At 44.1% G+C, this 19,224-nt stretch overlaps 1 protein-coding gene across 1 annotated transcript in view; it reads left to right on the forward strand.

The window, feature by feature from the left end:
• Positions 1-16,704: 16,704 nt before the first annotated feature.
• CA14 (carbonic anhydrase 14) overlaps positions 16,705-19,224 on the forward strand; it is a 33,560-nt gene continuing 31,040 nt past the window's right edge. Inside the window, exon 1 of the mRNA XM_072114943.1 lies at positions 16,705-16,928. Coding sequence (XP_071971044.1) covers positions 16,844-16,928 — 85 coding nt within the window. The 5' untranslated portion in view covers positions 16,705-16,843. The remainder of the gene's footprint in view (positions 16,929-19,224) is intronic.

Raw genomic sequence — 19,224 nt, forward strand, 5'->3', positions numbered from 1 at the left:
CTGACACTTGAGGTTTAGGACAGGGACACTTGGGGTACAGTTTAGATATCTCCAGTATATTATAGCACAGTCATTGGGACGGGCTGGTTGCGGTGCTCTTCTAATTTTAGGGCTGTGACCTCTATGTCATTTGCTCTTTTAAAGCCATTGCTGGAATAGAATTGAGTTGTCGCCTCGTCACTCCTGACACTTGTGACATATACATTGTACGAGGGCACAGGGGCAGCTGCTGCCGGCACATCCTCTGAGATTATGTCTGGAACCATGTGAGACATTTCTAATAAACTCTTTCTAATCTTGTGGAATAACATTAGATTACTAACTGGAAACCACCAGTAAGCAGGTTACACCATTATGAGGAACCGGTCAGTATTATGTGACTCTGGTTGGTACTTTTGGTACAAAGCTTTTAACAAACTTTGCATAGATCACCAGTACATTATGTGCTCACACTGGGGCACATTTACTTACCCGGTCCAGAGGAGATCCCGAAAGTGCATTGTCCGACAACAATGCACTGTGCTGCGATTCAAGAAGATTGTGCGCCCGACTTGCTGAATGTGTCGCTTCCCCCCTCAGGTCCGCCGGAGTTCACCTTCTTCTTCCCGGTGTATGTAAGTGCTTGGCTTACGACACAATTTTTAAGCTAAATCCGCATTAAAGACAGCGCGATTGCATCAAAATCTGATCGTGTGTGACAAAAACCCCTTTTAAATCCCTGTCCCAGCGGCGCAAAACGGATATTGCCGGGATGTCCAATGAAAGTGCGGTCCGAGGGGCCCTTAGTAAATGAGCCCCATTACCTTTGTGTTGTTTTCAATTCTCTCTATACTAGTGATAAAGACCAGATCATGTGGGGGGGGGGTTGTTAATACAAATAAAACAAAACATTAAATAGTAATAACATAATCAGATTAACCCCTACGGGACACAGCATCTTTTGGCCTAAAGGACGCAGCCCCATTTTTCAAATCTGGCCTGTGTCACTATAAGTGGTTATAGTGTGGGAACGCTGAGATATATCCAGGGGATTTTGAGATTGTTTTCTCGTGACACATTGTACTTCAAATTAGTTTAAAAATTTGGATGAAATCTTTTGCGTTTAGTTATGAAAAAAAACAAAATTTGGCAAAAATTTTGAAAAATTCTTTATTTTCAACGTTCTAAATTCTCTACTTTTGATTCAGAAAGTCATAGCACCCAAATAAATTCATAACTTACATTTCCCAAATGTCTGCTTTATGTTGGCATGGTTTTTTAAGATTCCACATATTTTACTAGAATGTTATGAGGCTCAGAATTTGGGTGCCATTTTTCACATTTTTTGTAAAATCGCCAAAACCTGTATTTAGATGGACCTGCTCAACTTCTAATTGACACTGAGAGGCCTAAATAATAGCGAGACTCGTAAATTACCCCATTGTGGAAACTACACCCCTCAACGTATGAAAAACCACTTTTAAGAAGTTTGTTAACCCTTTACGTGTTTTATAGGGGTTAAAACAAAATGGAGGTGGAGTCTGCAAATTGTAATATTTTTTCACAATACACTCATTTTGGGTGGAAAATTTTACATTTCTAATGGATAAAATGAAAAAAGGCTCCACAAAGTTTGATACGCAATTTCTCCCGAGTACACCGATACCCTACATGTGGTGGTAACCTGCTGTATGGGCGCACGGCCGGGCATAGAAGGGAAGGAGGCGCCATTCAAATCAGATTTGCTATGTCACATTGTACAGGCTATAATTTTTTTCTTTTTTTTATTGTGCACCTATAGGGGCTTATTTCTTTTGCCACATGAGATGCACTTTTCTAATACATAATTTTGGGGCATCTATAGCTAATTGGTGAGATTTAATTAACTCTTTGTTGGTGGAGGAAATGAAAATCATCAATTTTTAGGAAAATTTTTATGTGTTTTTTTTTTTGGCCGTTAACCATACCATGAAAATAGTATATTATTTTTATTCTTTGGGTCGCCACGTTTATGAAAATACTTCATTTATATATATTTTTTTATTTTTTCCCATTTTTACTGTATAAAAAGTAATTTGGCAAAATTGTTGTTAATTTTAGCATCACCGTCTTTCATATGCATAACTTTTTTATTTTTCACCTCAAAAATCTGTTTAAGGGCTTATTTTTTGCAAGAATGATAGCTCTTTTTAGTGGTCTTATTTTAGATTGCGTAACTTTTTAAAATCACTTTTTTAGAGCATTTTTAAAGGGCATTAATAAAAAATCATCTTTAGCAGAGAGAGTTTTTTTAGGTTGTTTTTTACGGGGTTCACTTTGCGGATCTAATAACGATTCTGTTTTATTATACAGATTGTTACGGACGCAGGGATACCAAATATGTGGGGGTTTTGTGTATTTTATTCAATTGTACTGAATAAAAACTAATTTGGAGAAAATCTTATTCATTTTAGCATCACCATCTTTTTATATGCATAACTTTTTTATTTTTTGGCAGATAAATCTTGTTAGGGGCTTATTTTTTGCGAGAACAGTTGTTCTTTTTAGTGGGCTTATTTTGGAGTGCATAACATTTTTTAAATCACTTTTTAGAGCATTTTTTATAGGGTATTAATTAAAAATTATCTTTTTTCGGAATGTTTTTTGCGTTTTTTTCCTCCGGCGTTTACCGTGCGGGTCCAGTAACGATTCTGTTTTATTATGCAGATTGTTACGGACGCGGCAATACCAAATATGCGGGGTTTTTTTTGTGTTTTTATGTTTTTTATACTTTATTAAGTTTTTTTATGGGAAAGTGACATTTTAGGGGCTTATATTTTTATGTATTATTTTTTTATTTATTATAATGTGTAGTGTTAACTGTTTTTGCATATTTTTACTTATACATACTTGAACTTGAACCAGTGATGCTCTGATCACTGGTTTAAGTTCAATACACTGCTCTACAATACTATTTTATTGTAGAGCAGTGTAAACTGTCTGAGCAAGCTTGCGCATGCTCAGACAGTTTACAGCCAGACCCGGAAGGGGTCTGGCTGCCATGGAGACCGGGCAGCTCCGGGGCACATGCCAGTCCTCGGAGCTGCCCGGAAGAGGATCGGATCCCCCGGTAAGCGGCACGGGGGATCCGATCCACAGCGCTAACACCGTTACACGCCGCGGTCATGTTTGACCGCGGCGTGTAAGGGGTTAACACCCGCGATCGGAGCCGGCTCCGATCGCGGGTGTTAGCGCAGGCTGTCAGCTGTACTAGACAGCTGACAGCCGCTGCTTCTGGTACCGGCTCCGTTCGTGAGCCGGTGCCAGAAGCAGGACGTTATAGAACGTCCCCGTGCGCTAAGCATCTAGCCCCGGGGACGTACTATAACGTCCAGGTGCGCCTAACAAATTGAGTTAGGGTCCTGCTCACAAGATCTTACAGAGAGTGAAAGTTACCTGGAGTTGGGGAATGTGAAAGGACTACCTGAAAAGAGGGGTTTTTAAGGCACGTTAGAAAGTTTGGTAGTTATGTAATAGCTTCATAGTTCAAGGTAGTGCATTCCAGAGAATTGGTGCAGCTCTGGAGACGTGAGTGGGAGGTTCAAATTGATAAAGAAAATAATCTTAGATCACTGGAGGATCGAAGAGCACTGGCTGGGTAATAGACTAAGATGAGGGAAGAGAGGTAGGGAGGTGCAGCACTGTGCAGAGCTTTGTGGATGAGGGTGATGGCCAGCCAGTGTAGTGCCTGGCACAAAGTAGAAGCTTCCGTGCAGTGTTGGTATTAATAGACTATTCTATCTGCTGCATTAAGAATAGATTGTAAAGGAGAGAGTTTAGTGAGTGATAGATGATTAGTAAGGAGTTACAATAGTCTAGACGAGAGTGAATCAATGCGGGTCTATGCTTGTATACTGGCGCAAACTGCTTAGCATATGTGGGCCAAACGCTAGTGTCCTGGAGTAAGGCAGGGGTGCTGTTATGTGCAGAAGTATATAGCTGGGTGTCATCAGCATAAAGATGGTACTAAAAAGCAACCCTGCTGATGGTTTAGAGCGAAAAGAGGAGGAGAAGAGAAAGATCCAGAGAAGGAGACACTGAAAGTGCGGTGAGAAGTGAGCAGTGAGAAGATCATTGGAGACTTTAGAAAGAGCAGTTTCAGTGGAGAACATAGAGCGGAAACCAGATTGTAGGGGGTCAAGGAGGGAGTTAACGAATAGATAGCGGGTTACAATACAGGAGATGAAAGGGAGATTAGAGATTGGTCGGTAGTTAGTAGCACTGGATGGTTCCAGGCAGGGGCGTCGCTAGGTCAAAAGATCCGGGGCTCGTGCCCCGGATCTTTTGGCCAGTGCCCCGAATCTCCTCGGGTCAGCAGATCATCTGCCCCGCTGCCCGGGAGATTCCTTCCCTCTCGTTCTCATCACGATCTGTGTCCTCAGATCGTGATGAGAATGAGTGCAGGCGCTGCTTTCCCCTGCAAGGACCTTACCTCCGGGAGTTCCAGAGGCTCAAGGACCTGTGATGATGTCATTATCACGTGACCTGCAGGGGAAAGCAGCGCACAGAAAGAGAGAGCTGCATCTGTGAGGTGAGAAACATGATAGGGACTAGGGAAGGGGGAGAACATTGTGGGGCACATTATTTCCTGGGGGGCTGTGTGAGGCACATTAGTTCCTGGGGGGCTGTGTGTGAGGCACATTATTTCCTGGGGGGCTGTGTGTGAGGCACATTAGTTCCTGGGGGTCTGTGTGAGGCACATTATTTACTGGGGGGCTGTGTGTGAGGCACATTATTTACTGGGGGGCTGTGTGTGAGGCACATTATTTACTGGGGGGCTGTGTGAGGCACATTATTTACTGGGGGGCTGTGTGAGGCACATTATTTACTGGGGGACTGTGTGAGGCACATTATTTACTGGGGGACTGTGTGTGAGGCACATTATTTACTGGGGGACTGTGTGAGGCACATTACTTACTGGGGGGCTGTGTGTGAGGCACATTATTTACTGGGGGGCTGTGTGAGGCACATTATTTACTGGGGGACTGTGTGAGGCACATTATTTACTGGGGGGCTGTGTGAGGCACATTATTTACTGGGGGACTGTGTGAGGCACATTATTTACTGGGGGACTGTGTGTGAGGCACATTATTTACTGGGGGGCTGTGTGAGGCACATTATTTACTGGGGGACTGTGTGAGGCACATTACTTACTGGGGGGCTGTGTGTGAGGCACATTATTTACTGGGGGGCTGTGTGGGGGCACATTAGCTACTGGGGGGCTGTGTGTGGGCTCATTACTTACTGGGGGGACTGTGTGAGGCACATTATTTACTGGGGGGACTGTGTGAGGCACATTATTTACTGGGGGGCTGTGTGTGAGGCACATTACTTATTGGGGGGACTGTGTGAGGCACATTACTTACTGGGGGGCTGTGTGAGGCACATTATTTCCTGGGGGGCTGTGTGAGGCACATTATTTACTGGGGGGCTGTGTGGGGGCACATTAGCTACTGGGGGGCTGTGTGTGGGCTCATTACTTACTGGGGGGCTGTGTGAGGCACATTACTTACTGGGGGGCTGTGTGAGGCACATTACTTACTGGGGGGACTGTGTGAGGCACATTATTTACTGGGGGGACTGTGTGAGGCACATTATTTCCTGGGGGGCTGTGTGTGAGGCACATTACTTATTGGGGGGACTGTGTGAGGCACATTACTTACTGGGGGGCTGTGTGAGGCACATTATTTCCTGGGGGGCTTTGTGAGGCACATTATTTCCTGGGGGGCTGTGTGCGGCACATTACTTACTGGGGGGACTGTGTGAGGCACATTATTTACTGGAGGACTGTGTTAGGCACATTACTTACTGGGGGGCTGTGTGTGAGGCACATTATTTACTGGGGGGCTGTGTGGGGGCACATTAGCTACTGGGGGGCTGTGTGTGGGCTCATTACTTACTGGGGGGACTGTGTGAGGCACATTACTTACTGGGGGGCTGTGTGAGGCACATTATTTACTGGGGGGACTGTGTGGGCACATTACTGGGGGGCTGTGTGAGGCACATTATTTACTGGGGGGACTGTGTGAGGCACATTATTTACTGGGGGGCTGTGTGAGGCACATTATTTACTGGGGGGCTGTGTGAGGCACATTACTTACTGGGGGGACTGTGTGAGGCACATTATTTACTGGGGGGCTGTGTGAGGCACATTACTTACTGGGGGGCTGTGAGGCACATTACTTACTGGGGGGCTGTGTGAGGCACATTACTTACTGGGGGGCTGTGAGGCACATTACTTACTGGGGGGCTGTGAGGCACATTACTTACTGGGGGGCTGTGAGGCACATTACTTACTGGGGGGCTGTGTGAGGCACATTACTTACTGGGGGGCTGTGTGAGGACATTACTTACTGGGGGGCTGTGTGAGGACATTACTTATGGGGGGGGCTGTGTGGGGGACATTTCTTGGAGCGTGTTCACACATGGCACTAGGACAGGCCTTGGTTTGATCACATATATTTTCCAGTAATACACATGTCATGGGTAACACGCACCTGGTTTTGTTTAAATGCAAGACAAACGTGTGAGCGCAGCCTTACAGTATTTGGGGGGATTGTTAGGGGCGGCAGCAGGATAACACTGCCAGGGAACCAAGATGTAGGGACAATGAGGAACATAAGATGTGGTGATGGGGATTTCTCCTTTGTTCTCTGTAGCTGTATATACCAGAAGTAACCTTGTTATTGGCACAGCCACATGTGAGGGGGTTATGTACAGAAGGGGCATTACTGAAAGTGCAATACACATGCATTGGGGCCCGTGCACCGGATCTTTTACCACCCTAGCAACGCCCCTGGTTCCAGGGAAGATTTATTTAGTAATGGGGTAACAACAGCATGCTTGAAAGAAGAGGGGACAGCACCAAAGAGAGAGAGGTTGAAAATTTTAGTGAGATGAGCAGTGACTGGTGGGGAGAGAGACTGTACAAGATGTGAGGGGATGGGGTCACTGATGCTGGTAATGGGGCGAGCAGTGGAAAGGAGCCTGGACACTTCTTCCTCTGTGACTGGCTCATAGGAAGAGAATGAACAGGGTGAGGTACAGGAGGGAAGCGGATCCATGCATCTTGGTGGTTGGGAAATTTCCTGTCGGATACAGTCAATCTTGCATTTAAATAGGTTGCCAGATCTTCAGCCCCGGTGAAGATCTGTTTGACTGCTGTTTGGGAGTTAGTATAGAGTGAGGGATAATGGGTGGAAAAGCCTGAGAGTGTGGATCTCAAAAGATGGGAAGGTGAGAGTGGAACCACAGGTGCGACTTTGTCCGCTGTGGCAGCCAAGGTGAGGTACAGATACGTTAGGCAGAATCGTAGTCAGAGACAGGCAGAAGGTCAGGAAGGGCAGCACGGAATCGGAGTCAGGGATGTAGCAAAAGGTCAAGGCAAGTGGAACAGGATCAAAGTCAATAGGAGAACCGAGGTCACAAGAGCAATACTGAACAATGGCACCAGGCATACAAGATGCTTTTTATAAGGCTCTGAGGCAAAGATGCGGCAGGATGTGCAGGGAGAGGCTGGTTTATAAGGGATTTTGAGAAATGGCATGCGCCAATTAACGGCACGTTGGCCCTTTAAATCTCCTGAAGCCGTCGATGGGGAGGCAAAGTGCACGGCCGACAGACAGGTGAGGAGCGGTGACGGGTAAGTGAGAGCTGCTGGGTGCTGGGACACAGAGAGGGGCATAGGTGAACCCATGACCCAAAACATGGGTCGTGGGAGCACCCATGACCCCCGTGACAAGAGCAAGTGGAGAAGCACAGATACTGATTCATAATAAGGTTTAAAATAGGACCACAGAACTCAGTAGCAGAGGAGACACTGAATTATACTCATGAAATCAGAATGCAAAGTTAAAATATGCAACTCAGTGTCCAACCAAGTCATCAGAATAGTGAGTGCACCTTTGGAGCTCGTTACGAGGGTCTAGTAGCTGTGTCTGTGTGCTGCTCTATACAACAAACAAGAAACATCTCCACCTGGGGCCTGCTCTCTCCTCTACCAGGTAGGGAGTTGGTTTCCAGGCATGAGCCAGAGTGGCAAGCCCCAGGCTCCTGTCTCCTGGAATAGGCCGGCGAGGGACAGGAGTAGCCAATCACTAGTCAGCGCAGTGGAGGACTCATGGGTGAGACAATCCACCAGGAATCGCAGCAATGCCGCTTCCTACTCTGCCCAAGTCAGAAGAGGCTCAGAGGACCCGCAAGATATCTGGAAAGCTGAATAAACCAGAAAAACTGAGTGCTCAGAGAGGTGAGGCTGACCTCAATGAGAAGGGCTGGGGAATGCTGAGGACCCACACTGGAGGAACACCTTATGTAAACCACCTGCAAGGGCACTTTAATTGATTACCCATAACACAAATATCAGTAAACTTTAACTATATAAGTAACTTCCAAAATATGATCGACACTTCTTGCTGGGTGGAAAATTAGGTCACTGCTTTATTTATTTTACATAATATCCAAAATCAGGCACTTGGAATAGAATCACACATCTTTGAGCACTGGAAGCTGTATGCCCAGCTGGCAAGTCGGCCAACCAAGCAACCACCATCTCAAATCTTCCTTCATTCCGTCTGCTGTGACTTGAAATTAAATATAAAATACAAAGGTAAAGTGTTACAAAATTACAGAATATCTTAATAACAAAGGGAGGGTGGGACAGCTTGAGCGTCGCTTAAAAGAGGGAGTTATCCTTGAGTGATCAGTCAAATATACCCCACATCCTGTAGGTGGGGAGGACATCATGAGGTAAGCAACAGGGGAGGAGTGAGAACACATCTTAAAGGCACAGGTCACCAACCCTATTAAAGTGCAATAGTACCCAAATGTTTACCCCTTTGCATCTAATAACGTCAGCCCCCAGTCTAGGGGTACCCTCCTTAAATAGTCAGGTGTACCCGACAGGAGTCTATTTCCACCTATGCCACCTCTCTGAGTATGAAGAAGCCAATAAGATGGTGAGGAGGCTGCAGGAAGAGCTGAGGAGCGCCCAACAGAGTTGATGGGGCTGCTACCTGAGATCCAGACAGAGGAGGAAAGCCAGGTACCGTACAGTAGGACAAGCTGCTATGTTATATAACTGTGGCTCTGCAGGCTTTCATGAGGACAGTGACAGCAACCAAAAAGAGGCATTAACGGTGCAAATGGTATAGCTCGAGTCCTCCGTGCACCTCCAGGACTTTTACTTTGGTGACGATCTAATGGAAGGTTTGTTGGGGCATGGCAAGGAACCATGGAAGTTGTGAGTTTTGTCTACAGCCCTCTACCTGTGACCACACGAGGAGACAAGGAGGGTTGTGTGTGGTCAACCCTATGGTATTCCAAGTGAATACCTTTCTGAAGCTCAATGTCACAAACCTCTGGAAAGAGAGGGCTCCTCCGTGGGTATACTTCTGTAGGGGATGGTTTTAGCTTATCTTCCAGGGATGGGAGAATAGAGGAAATGTAAAGGATCTCTGCACACCGCATCTTCTGGCTTACGGTACCCCGGTTCTGAAGGTGATTCACTGGTGGGGTCTGAATGTAGGAGATCAGAAACATGTAGAGAAAAGTCTTTGACAAGAGACCTCAGGGATTGCCTGGTTTTAAGTCTTTTGAATTTCCTCAGGATCCCTGAAGTTTTGGGACGTGACTTGGCGCTGCTTCCATGGAAAGCTGTGTGTGAGGGACAATCTGAAGTGTAGGAGCTCTGAGGAAAGGGGTTGTCCCCGGGAGGAGTGCGCTGGCCTGCTGGAGAGCATGGACCACACAGAGGTGTACAACCGGGTGGGCGCTTCCATCCATTGGCCCGGGTTGGCCGGTCTCTCCTATGCGGAGTGGGCCTATGGAGCATTCAGAGGCCTGGGTGGCCAGGACCGCTGCACGTTATTCCTAGTTAGCCTAGTGGTCAGGTACCACACGTGGAACGCACGGTGTTTAGTATCGACGCAGCGTAAAATCCTCCCGGTGGATGAGGTGGTTATGAACATTCTGGGTGACCTGGTGAAGGTGCGCTCTCTGGAGTATGAGAGGCTGGGCACGGGGAGGGCCTCTCTCCTTAGTGTCCCTTAGTCTGTCCTCTCCCCTCCTGGTGAAGGTGCGCTCTCTGGAGTATGAGAGGCTGGGCACGGGGAGGGCCTCTCTCCTTTGGAGGGGGTTCTCCTTTAGTGTCCCTTAGTCTGTCATCTCCTCTCCTGGTGTTGGGCTGATGCTGCACAGTAGATTTTTGTTTTTATGTAGTGAGTATGTAGTGATGTGGGGCTTGCAGGCGCTGAACCTGGTTTTTATGTTATGGTTCTGTATTATTATTTTATTTTGTATTATTGTATGATTTTTATTTTATTATAAGGATAAAAGGATATGCTGTGGAAAGGATAGGAGAGGTGGAGATATTGGGAGTAGTAGCTGCTTCAGGATGTAGTGATTATGTAGTCATTTTGTTTGTAGGGATGGGATGGTAAAATTTTTCTTGTGTATATTATTTATCAATTTATTTTTGGGAGGGGAAAATAAAAATTAGATAAGGTAGCGGGACTGGGTGCAGTTTTTGTTTGTTTTACTAGACAGTGATTTATATGTTGTGTGTGTAGCTGGGCCAGGAGATTATATTATTGTCCTGTGCTAATTATTGCTGGGAATGATGTCTTGTTTTATGTTTGTTTATTGTTGTGTTTTTTGCTTTTATATAAAAAGAAGATCTACAGGATGTAACTCAGGATCAGTACAGGATAAGTAACGTCATGTCATTACCCAATCCCGAATATATTCACATCTTCATTTGTATCATATTGTTCCTCATACTCGGTAATATAAATACTGTCAAATATTGGCCGGAGAGGATAGTTGTCAGGATGGCGGCTGAGCAGGGAGACAGGCGAATGTTTACATGACACGTCTGTAATAGAAATCAGTATAAGCAGCCTTATCCTTACTATGTACCCGGCCCCTGCCGCCCTCCGCACCCGTCCTGAAAACCAGCCTCAGCGGCCAAGTTCTGCCAGTGTTTACATCACGACATTAGAGCGGGATATTCTCCGCACCCTTTAAAGGAGATGGAAAGAAGGGATATACAAAGACCCTGTAGTGAACATTAAACATGGGAAAACCATTTTGTAATATCTGTCTTCCATGTTGGGATATAAGCACCGAAAATTACAGGCCAAAGCCTATCACTGCACTACTGCGAGTGTTGTCATGGAGACCTGGACTAGACTATTAAAAAAGGTAAAGTATCTTCACCTTTAAGGGTTCTGTTCCTACAAATTCTTTGGAATTCTGGAATTTTAAAGCTTGTAAGAAGCAGATTTTAAAGGTTGTAAGAAGCGCATGTCGAATAATGATGTCTTCTACCAGCAATCACAGATCCCGACATTTCAGATATACCTCCATACTGTTGAATAAAACCAAGAACTCACATGCAACATCTTATTTTTTACCTTCTCTATCTTTGATACCTACCTCCCGTACCAATTTGTACTTTAAGGGGAACTTGTCACCAGGTTTTACCCCACAATACTACCAGCCCTCTCAGGTAGGGGATAAAATTTCCTTTTAAGAGTTTCCTCATCTAAGTGAAATCTTCCCCATTTACCTATAAAAAAAAAAATCTCACCCAAAGTCATATGACAATTAGCAGAGAACAGTCAAATTTTATCTGAGACAAGTCAAGTTTAGAGAGGGAGGGTCCCTTCAGAAGTTTCTATCTACAGTAAGCACCTAGAGACATGCTGCTGGTTTTATATTAAAGATAAGAATCACATGTGAGCGCTGCTATCTTGGATAAGATTGTGTATGACCTCCCCCTCCTACCCCCACGGTAGCATTGCAATAAAAGCCCTCAGTGTCTGTGAGACAGGCCTATCATTCAACTGTATCTGTAAAAGTCTGTCAGCGATAGACCGAAACAGATCTGCAGGATAATCACCAATAATCACCAGTTGTTTTGCAGTATATGGTGGGAGCAATCAGACCCCCTAGGGTGCCAGAAACCCCAGGGGCCTAAAAAACTGTAAGTAAACATATTTTTAAAAAATGTTTTAAAAATTAATTTATCATTAATAAAATAGTTGTGTCCCAAAATTACCGTAATTCAAAATATAACAGCGATTATTCTTGCCTGTAAACCCTGAAATGGAAAATTGTATCCAAATGTCTGAATTGCCATTTCACAACATATAAATGAAAATAAAAAATAAAAAAGTGATCAAAAGGTCATAAAGTCCCCAAAATGGTAGCACTGAAAATGTCTGCTTGTCCCAACACCTGGAGGTCGGTCTTAAAGGGAACCTAGCACCACGAATCTACCTATAAAGGTAGATCGGGTGGTAGGTGGATCAATAGGACGTGAGGATAGCCCTTTTAAGGGCTAATCCTGACGTCCACACACGGTTTCGATAACTTTTATTATCTTTATATTCAAATTTCCTTATGCGGCTACTGGGGCGTGGAGTAGCCACATCTGAGGTTACACGAGGCGGCTACTCCACGCCCCGGTAGCCTCTTTTCCCCTCCTACTCGCCCTCGTCCGGCGATCCTGCAGTCTGCAGTCCGGGGCGTGGAGTAGCCGCCTCGTGTAACCTCAGATGTGGCTACTCCACGCCCCAGTAGCCGCATAAGGAAATTTGAATATAAAGATAATAAAAGTTATCGAAACCGTGTGTGGATGTGAGGATAAGCCCTTAAAAGGGCTATCCTCACGTCCTATTGATCCACCTACCACCCGACTTGTGGTGGTAGGTGCCCTTTAATGGAGAAGAGATACAATGTAATGCACTACATAAGTAGAAAAGTGATATGTAAGAAGTCAAACAATCTCATGTAATTGTCCCCTCATGGGGCCAACTGATATAAAAAAAAAAACTAAACACAAAAAATAAAGTTTTAATAAAAAAAAAATAAAAAGTCTATAAAGTTACATAAATATACCAAACACACAAACCTCCCCTTTATAAAAGGAGTAAAAAAAAAGGAGTGTACAACAAAAAAGTTTGGGGTTATTTGTACACTATGGGGGTCATTTACTAAGGGCCCGAATCGCGTTTTTCCGACGGGTTACAGGAATATTTCCGATTTGCGCAATTGGATTGTGTCGCATCAGCGCCGGGTTGCACGCGACGGAAATCGGGGGCGTGGCCGTAAGAAAACCTGACGGATTTGGAAATTTAAAAAAAAAAAAAAAAAAAGGCGCTTGACACGTGCTTACCTGCACCCAAGATAGGATGGTGAACTCCGACGGACTTCAGCGCAGCAGTGCCACCTGGTGGACATCGGGTGCACTGCCTTAGTGAATCGCCGGAAGACCCGAATCCGCCGCAGAGAACGTGCCGCTGGATCGCGAATGGACCGGGTAAGTAAATGACCACCAATTTGTGTGTATTTCCTTTTTTTTAAAGGGGCGGGTGACTTTTATGTGTTTGGTATATTCCCAAATTTGGGCGTACTGACCCAGAAAAAAAATAAAGAAAAACCTGACCTTACTACAAGGCCCTGGGAAATATGAGCAAAACTCACAGACCCGGATTTACTAAAGCCCCTGCGCCAGTTTTCTGTCGGACTTTGCACGTTCTTTCTAGTGGAAACTGCTTCCACAGGTATTTAAGAAGTGTCTGCACCAAATTTGTGTCGCAGGCAACCCATTTGTGCTGCACTATCGCTGATGTGACACAAATTTCTGCACTCAAATTTCTCTCGGACCGTGCGCTGGATTTATCATGCAGTGTCTGATGGAATTGTGTCGCACGCTTGCGGTTAAAGTGCACCAAAAAAAAAGGTGCTGCACTCTGCCGGAGCAGCATAGGGGGCGCCAGTTTCTTAAAGAACATGCGCCACAAATCCTGAATCTAGCGCCCCCTGCAAACTACACAGGTAACTGCACATAGTGTGTGGAGTCCCAGACATTGCGGTCTTGGCTCTCACATGCAGCACTCTGCAGTCACTGCCAGGAGACCGAGAGAGACCCACAATCTGCACCTTTGTATGCACCTGATGCAGGTGTAGCTGACTTGTGTTCCAAAATCTGAGATGGACCGAGGATTGGGAAACTCACCCTCTCTGTAGCCGTGCACCTGTGTGACATCACATGACCAGGGATATAACGAGTCGTGCACCTGTGTGACATCACATGACCAGGGATATAACGAGCAGTGCACCTCTGTGACATCACATGACCAGGGATATAATGAGCTGTGCACCTGTGTGACATCACATGACCAGGGATATAATGAGCTGTGCACCTGTGTGACATCACATGACCAGGGATATAATGAGCTGTGCACCTGTGTGACATCACATGACCAGGAAATAACGTGCCGTACACCTGTGTGACATTACATGACCAGGGATATAACGTGCCGTACACCTGTGCGACATCACATGACCAGGGATATAACGAGCCGTGCACCTGTGTGACATCACATGACCAGGGATATAACGAGCCGTGCACCTGTGTGACATCACATGACCAGGGATATAACGAGCAGTGCACCTCTGTGACATCACATGACCAGGGATATAATGAGCCGTACACCTGTGTTACATCACATGACCAGGAATATAACGTGCCGTACACCTGTGTGACATCACATGACCAGGGATATAACGAGCCGTGCACCTGTGTGACATCACATGACCAGGTATATAACGAGCAGTGCACTTGTGTGACATCACATGACCGGGGATATAACGAGCTGTGCGCCTGTGTGACATCATATGACCAGGGATATAACTAGCCGTGCACCTGTGTGACATCACATGACCAGGGATATAATGAGCCGTGCACCTGTGTTACATCGCATGACCAGGATTATAACGAGTCGTGCACCTGTGTGATATCATATGACCAGGGATATATATCAAGCTGTGCACCTGTGTGACATCACGTGACCAGGGATGTAAAAAGCCATGCACTTGTGTGACATCACATGACCCGGGATATAACCAGCCGTGCACCTGTGTGACATCATATGACCAGGGATATAACTAGCCGTGCACCTGTGTGACATCACATGACCAGGGAACGAGTTTTATCTCCAGGAAGTAAACAATGAAGCTTCCTGTTGCATTACAAAAATCAGAAATGTAGAAAAAAGTGAAGAATTGAAACAGAAAGTATACTGGAAAATGTTATAACTTTTCATTACAGAGACAATATTAATTATTTGCTGGAATGTGCAGTGGACAATATTACTATGTAACTCGGAATAAATGCCTTTCAGGAGTCCAGGAAAGCTGTGTGACGAATAATACAGCATCTCTTAGTATTTTTACATCATCATTCAGCTTTCCCAATATCTAGTTGAAAAATACATCACTCTGACTTATATTGAAGAATAACTAGGCACATGTGCTATTCAGGAGTCTGGGAAAGCATTGTGATGATTAATGGGGTAGCTATAAGTATTATTACATTAGAAATAGTTCAACTTTCCCAATATTTAGTAAATAGATACATCCCTCTGACTTATATTAGAGCATAACTAGGCACATGTGCCATTCAGGAGTCTGGGAAAGTTGTGTGATTTCTAATATGGCAGCTATACATATTCTTACATTGGAAATAGTTCAACTTTCCCAATATCTAGTATACAGATACATCCCTCCGACTTATATTAGTGCATAACTAGGCTTATACGTGTTCCATTTAGGAACCTGGGAAAGTAGGATGAATAATATGGTGGCTGCTGATATATTTACATTGGAAATAATTTGGCTTTCAAGTATTTTGATTCATGCCTCCGACTTATATTACCAAGTAACTCAGCAGAAGTGCCATTCATGAGTTTGGGAAAGCAGTGTGATGACTATGGCAGATAATAGTAACTACATTGCAAATTATTCAACTCCCCATTATCTAGTGTACAGATGCATGCCTCTGACTCATATTAGAGCATAACTAGGCACATGTGCCATTCAGGTGCCTGGAAAAGCAGTATAATAACTAATATGGAGGTTACTGATACATTCCTGTTACTTGCATTAGTGCATGGCTAGATATATGTGCCATTCAGGAGCCCGGGAAGCAGTGTGATTATTAATATAGTGGCTGCTGGTATACTTGCATTTGAAATAATTCAACTTTCCCATAATCCAATATATATATATATATATATATATATATATATATATATATATATATATATATATATATCCCTCTAATTTATATTACTGTATAACTATTTATATTACTGCATTACTATTTATATAACGGTATGACTTATATTACAGCATAACTAGTGCCATTCAGGAGCCTGGGAAAGCAGATGAATAATATGGTGGCTTTAGATATCATTAAATTGGAAATGATTCAACTTTCCCAATATCTGGTATATAGTCGCATGCCTCTGGCTTATATTATATGTATATTATATATCTGGCTTTTAATACTCTTAAATAAAAAATTATTTAGCTTTCTCCAGAACTTGGAATATAGACACATCTTATGTTGCTGCCTAACAGGCACGTGTGCCATTCAGGAGCCTGGGAAAGCTGTGTGATGACTAACATGGTTTTTGTTAGTATTCTGAATGCTCTGCGGCTGAGGGACTTATAATTGAGATTTGAGGTGGAGAATTCCTTTAAGAAATTCTAGGATCCTTCCTGCACATGCAGGCTTCAGCCATGTGTGGTGTAGTGGTGTTGAGTGCGGGGCTCATCCAGCTGATCCCCTAGCCCTGCCCCTCAGACTCTGCCCATTCAGGACCACCTTAAAAAGAGCCGTGTGGTGCTGAAAGGACACTGCGAGTTTCAATGAGGTTGGAGTTTAAAAGCTGCTGGACCAGAAAAACTCATTGTCATAGCAGTGTGATTAGCGGAGCCCAATCCCCGAGACGCCAGGAGCCCCGCCGCCAGTATGCATGCCCACAGCACCTATGGGATCCACGGGATGCTGACGTCCTATGTTCTCCTCCTAAGGATTGCACAGTCAGCGGTAGCAGGTATGCCCGGAGAACGCGCCAATGTGATATTGATTGCCCTTCAAGCTGATTTCTCCTTCTGATGCCAATAAAGCTGACGTAGCAGTGCTGAGTTTGTCGTGTAGCAATATACGATGCTGGGTTACACTGCTACATGTGAACCTTGACAAATCCAGCTCTGCTACATCTGTATCCATTCACCATTCCAAGCACATTGGAAGGTAAAGCATTGGATTCAGACTCCAAAAATCTAGTAAAATATCCCTCGTATCTCGAAGCAATGTATAGAGAGTCAGAGTTCCAATATCTTAGTAGTCACCCAGCTTTCCCAGGCGCTGGTATGCCAGAGAAAGGTTATATGCTTAGAAAATGACAAAAGAAGGACCTATAGTTGACATATATAACGGATGAGATACTGCACCTTTTGCACCCACCACCATCCGTCACGGTTTTTATCTTGCACAGCTTAGTCTTCCAGGAGTCTTAATTAACATTCTGGAAGATTAAAAGTTCAGAACTGAAGGAGGGGAAGGATTAAACCTGCAGACTTTTCCACGTCCCCTTAACACTTAAAGGGGCTCTACATGGTCGACAAGTTTATTTTGTTAAGGTAAAGGTAGATCAGTATTAATAAATTCTAATTCTAATCAGTCAAAATGGCGCACTTGTTGAGAAAATCACACAAAGTACATATGTAATGGATATATATAAGTATTCCCACCCCCTCTTACAGGGATAGTACGCTCAGTATGGTCCTGAATTTCCCCTTTAAGGGTTAACACTGCGAATATGACTAAACGAACAAGTTTTCACACAAATTTGCAGCATTTTAAATGTTATTACACATGGTTCTGGAAAGTGTGGTCCTGGACTTCCCCTTTAAATGTTTACACTGTGTATAACGCTGCGTCAACAACTTGTAGCAATATGATGCACCAAGCAAATAGCATCTTAACACAAATTTGTGCTATTTTAAATGTTTATAAACTTATGGTCCTGGACTTTTCCTTTAAAAGTTAACACTGTGTAAAGGATTTGTTTCCAACTCATACTAGTGTGACGCACCAAACGAAGCGCATTTTACCACAAATTTCTGTCATTTTAAATGTTTTTACCCCAAAACGGGAAAAATATGTGTTAAGCCTATAAAAATCCTTTGTCATATCTAAACATAATAGTTTGTGGTAAAAATGTGAGTTTTTGACCAAAACATACAAGCCAAGGCCATTATCTAAAACTGGTAGCTTATTAGAACCGCTTATATTAATAACACTGGTTGATAACAGAGAACAACAGATTAGATTTATTGGTACTATAAAGGTAGCTTAGACTGATACACTGTGACAAAAACACCAGCTGCATGAGTCGCTGTAGATGGTCTGTTAGCCTTTGGTTATACAGAAAATTGTTCCCTTTCAACGACAGCAAGCAGAGGTCTGGAAAATAGTGAGAACGCACAACACAAGGCCTCAGTTGTCTCTGGTGCCCATGGCAACCAACCGGAACGCATGTTTTATTTTTCCAGAGCAGTGTAAGATATGAAAGCTGATTGCTGATTGGCTGCCATGGGTTACACATACATTTGTAGTATTATATAGGCATTAATCATTTTATGACAGCACAGTTTTCACATAAATAAATAATCCTGGGTTGTTAAAGGGGATGAAAAGACGGAGGGACCTGCCACCGCCCCTGGGGCCCGGCCAAATGATCTCTGTCTGTTCATAATGATGCCACCGCTTTGTTTTGTGTGGGAAAGTGTGTGGTGTGCCAGGGAGGCACACGGGGACAGGATGGGGGGCATGACTGAATCTCTCCAATAAGCCTCGCTTTCCTGTGTAGTGAGGTCGCCCCCTGAGCGATGAGACCCCCAAGACGAGTTTTAATAAAGATTTAATATCTTCTTTATCTGAATAAGCTCAGCCTGTACAGATGTATCCGAGCTGGACGTGTAATTATGTCATATATAAGACAACACGCATGTGTAATCTGTGAGCACCAAATAAATAAAGAAATTAACACCATACAGATATATCTGCTGTATCTAAGCCTGTCATGTATGTTACTCTCTACATGCTCTGTCATGTGTGTTACTGTATGCTGAGCGGTGTATCTAATCAAATATGTGATACTGTCTTGTGAGACTAGTATTATCAAATGTAATACTTTCTACTGAGTCTCTTAATCCAATCCTATTCAACTGCCAATTCTATGTATCTAAATTTTCCATTGTGATGTTGATGTATCTAATCGCAATATGTGTGATACTTTGTTATCTAGTCGTAAAGTGTCTTATGTACCCTCTCTTAAAATGATG

This window comes from Engystomops pustulosus, chromosome 7, assembly GCF_040894005.1.
Source record: "Engystomops pustulosus chromosome 7, aEngPut4.maternal, whole genome shotgun sequence".
In the NCBI taxonomy this organism is placed as follows: domain Eukaryota; kingdom Metazoa; phylum Chordata; class Amphibia; order Anura; family Leptodactylidae; genus Engystomops; species Engystomops pustulosus.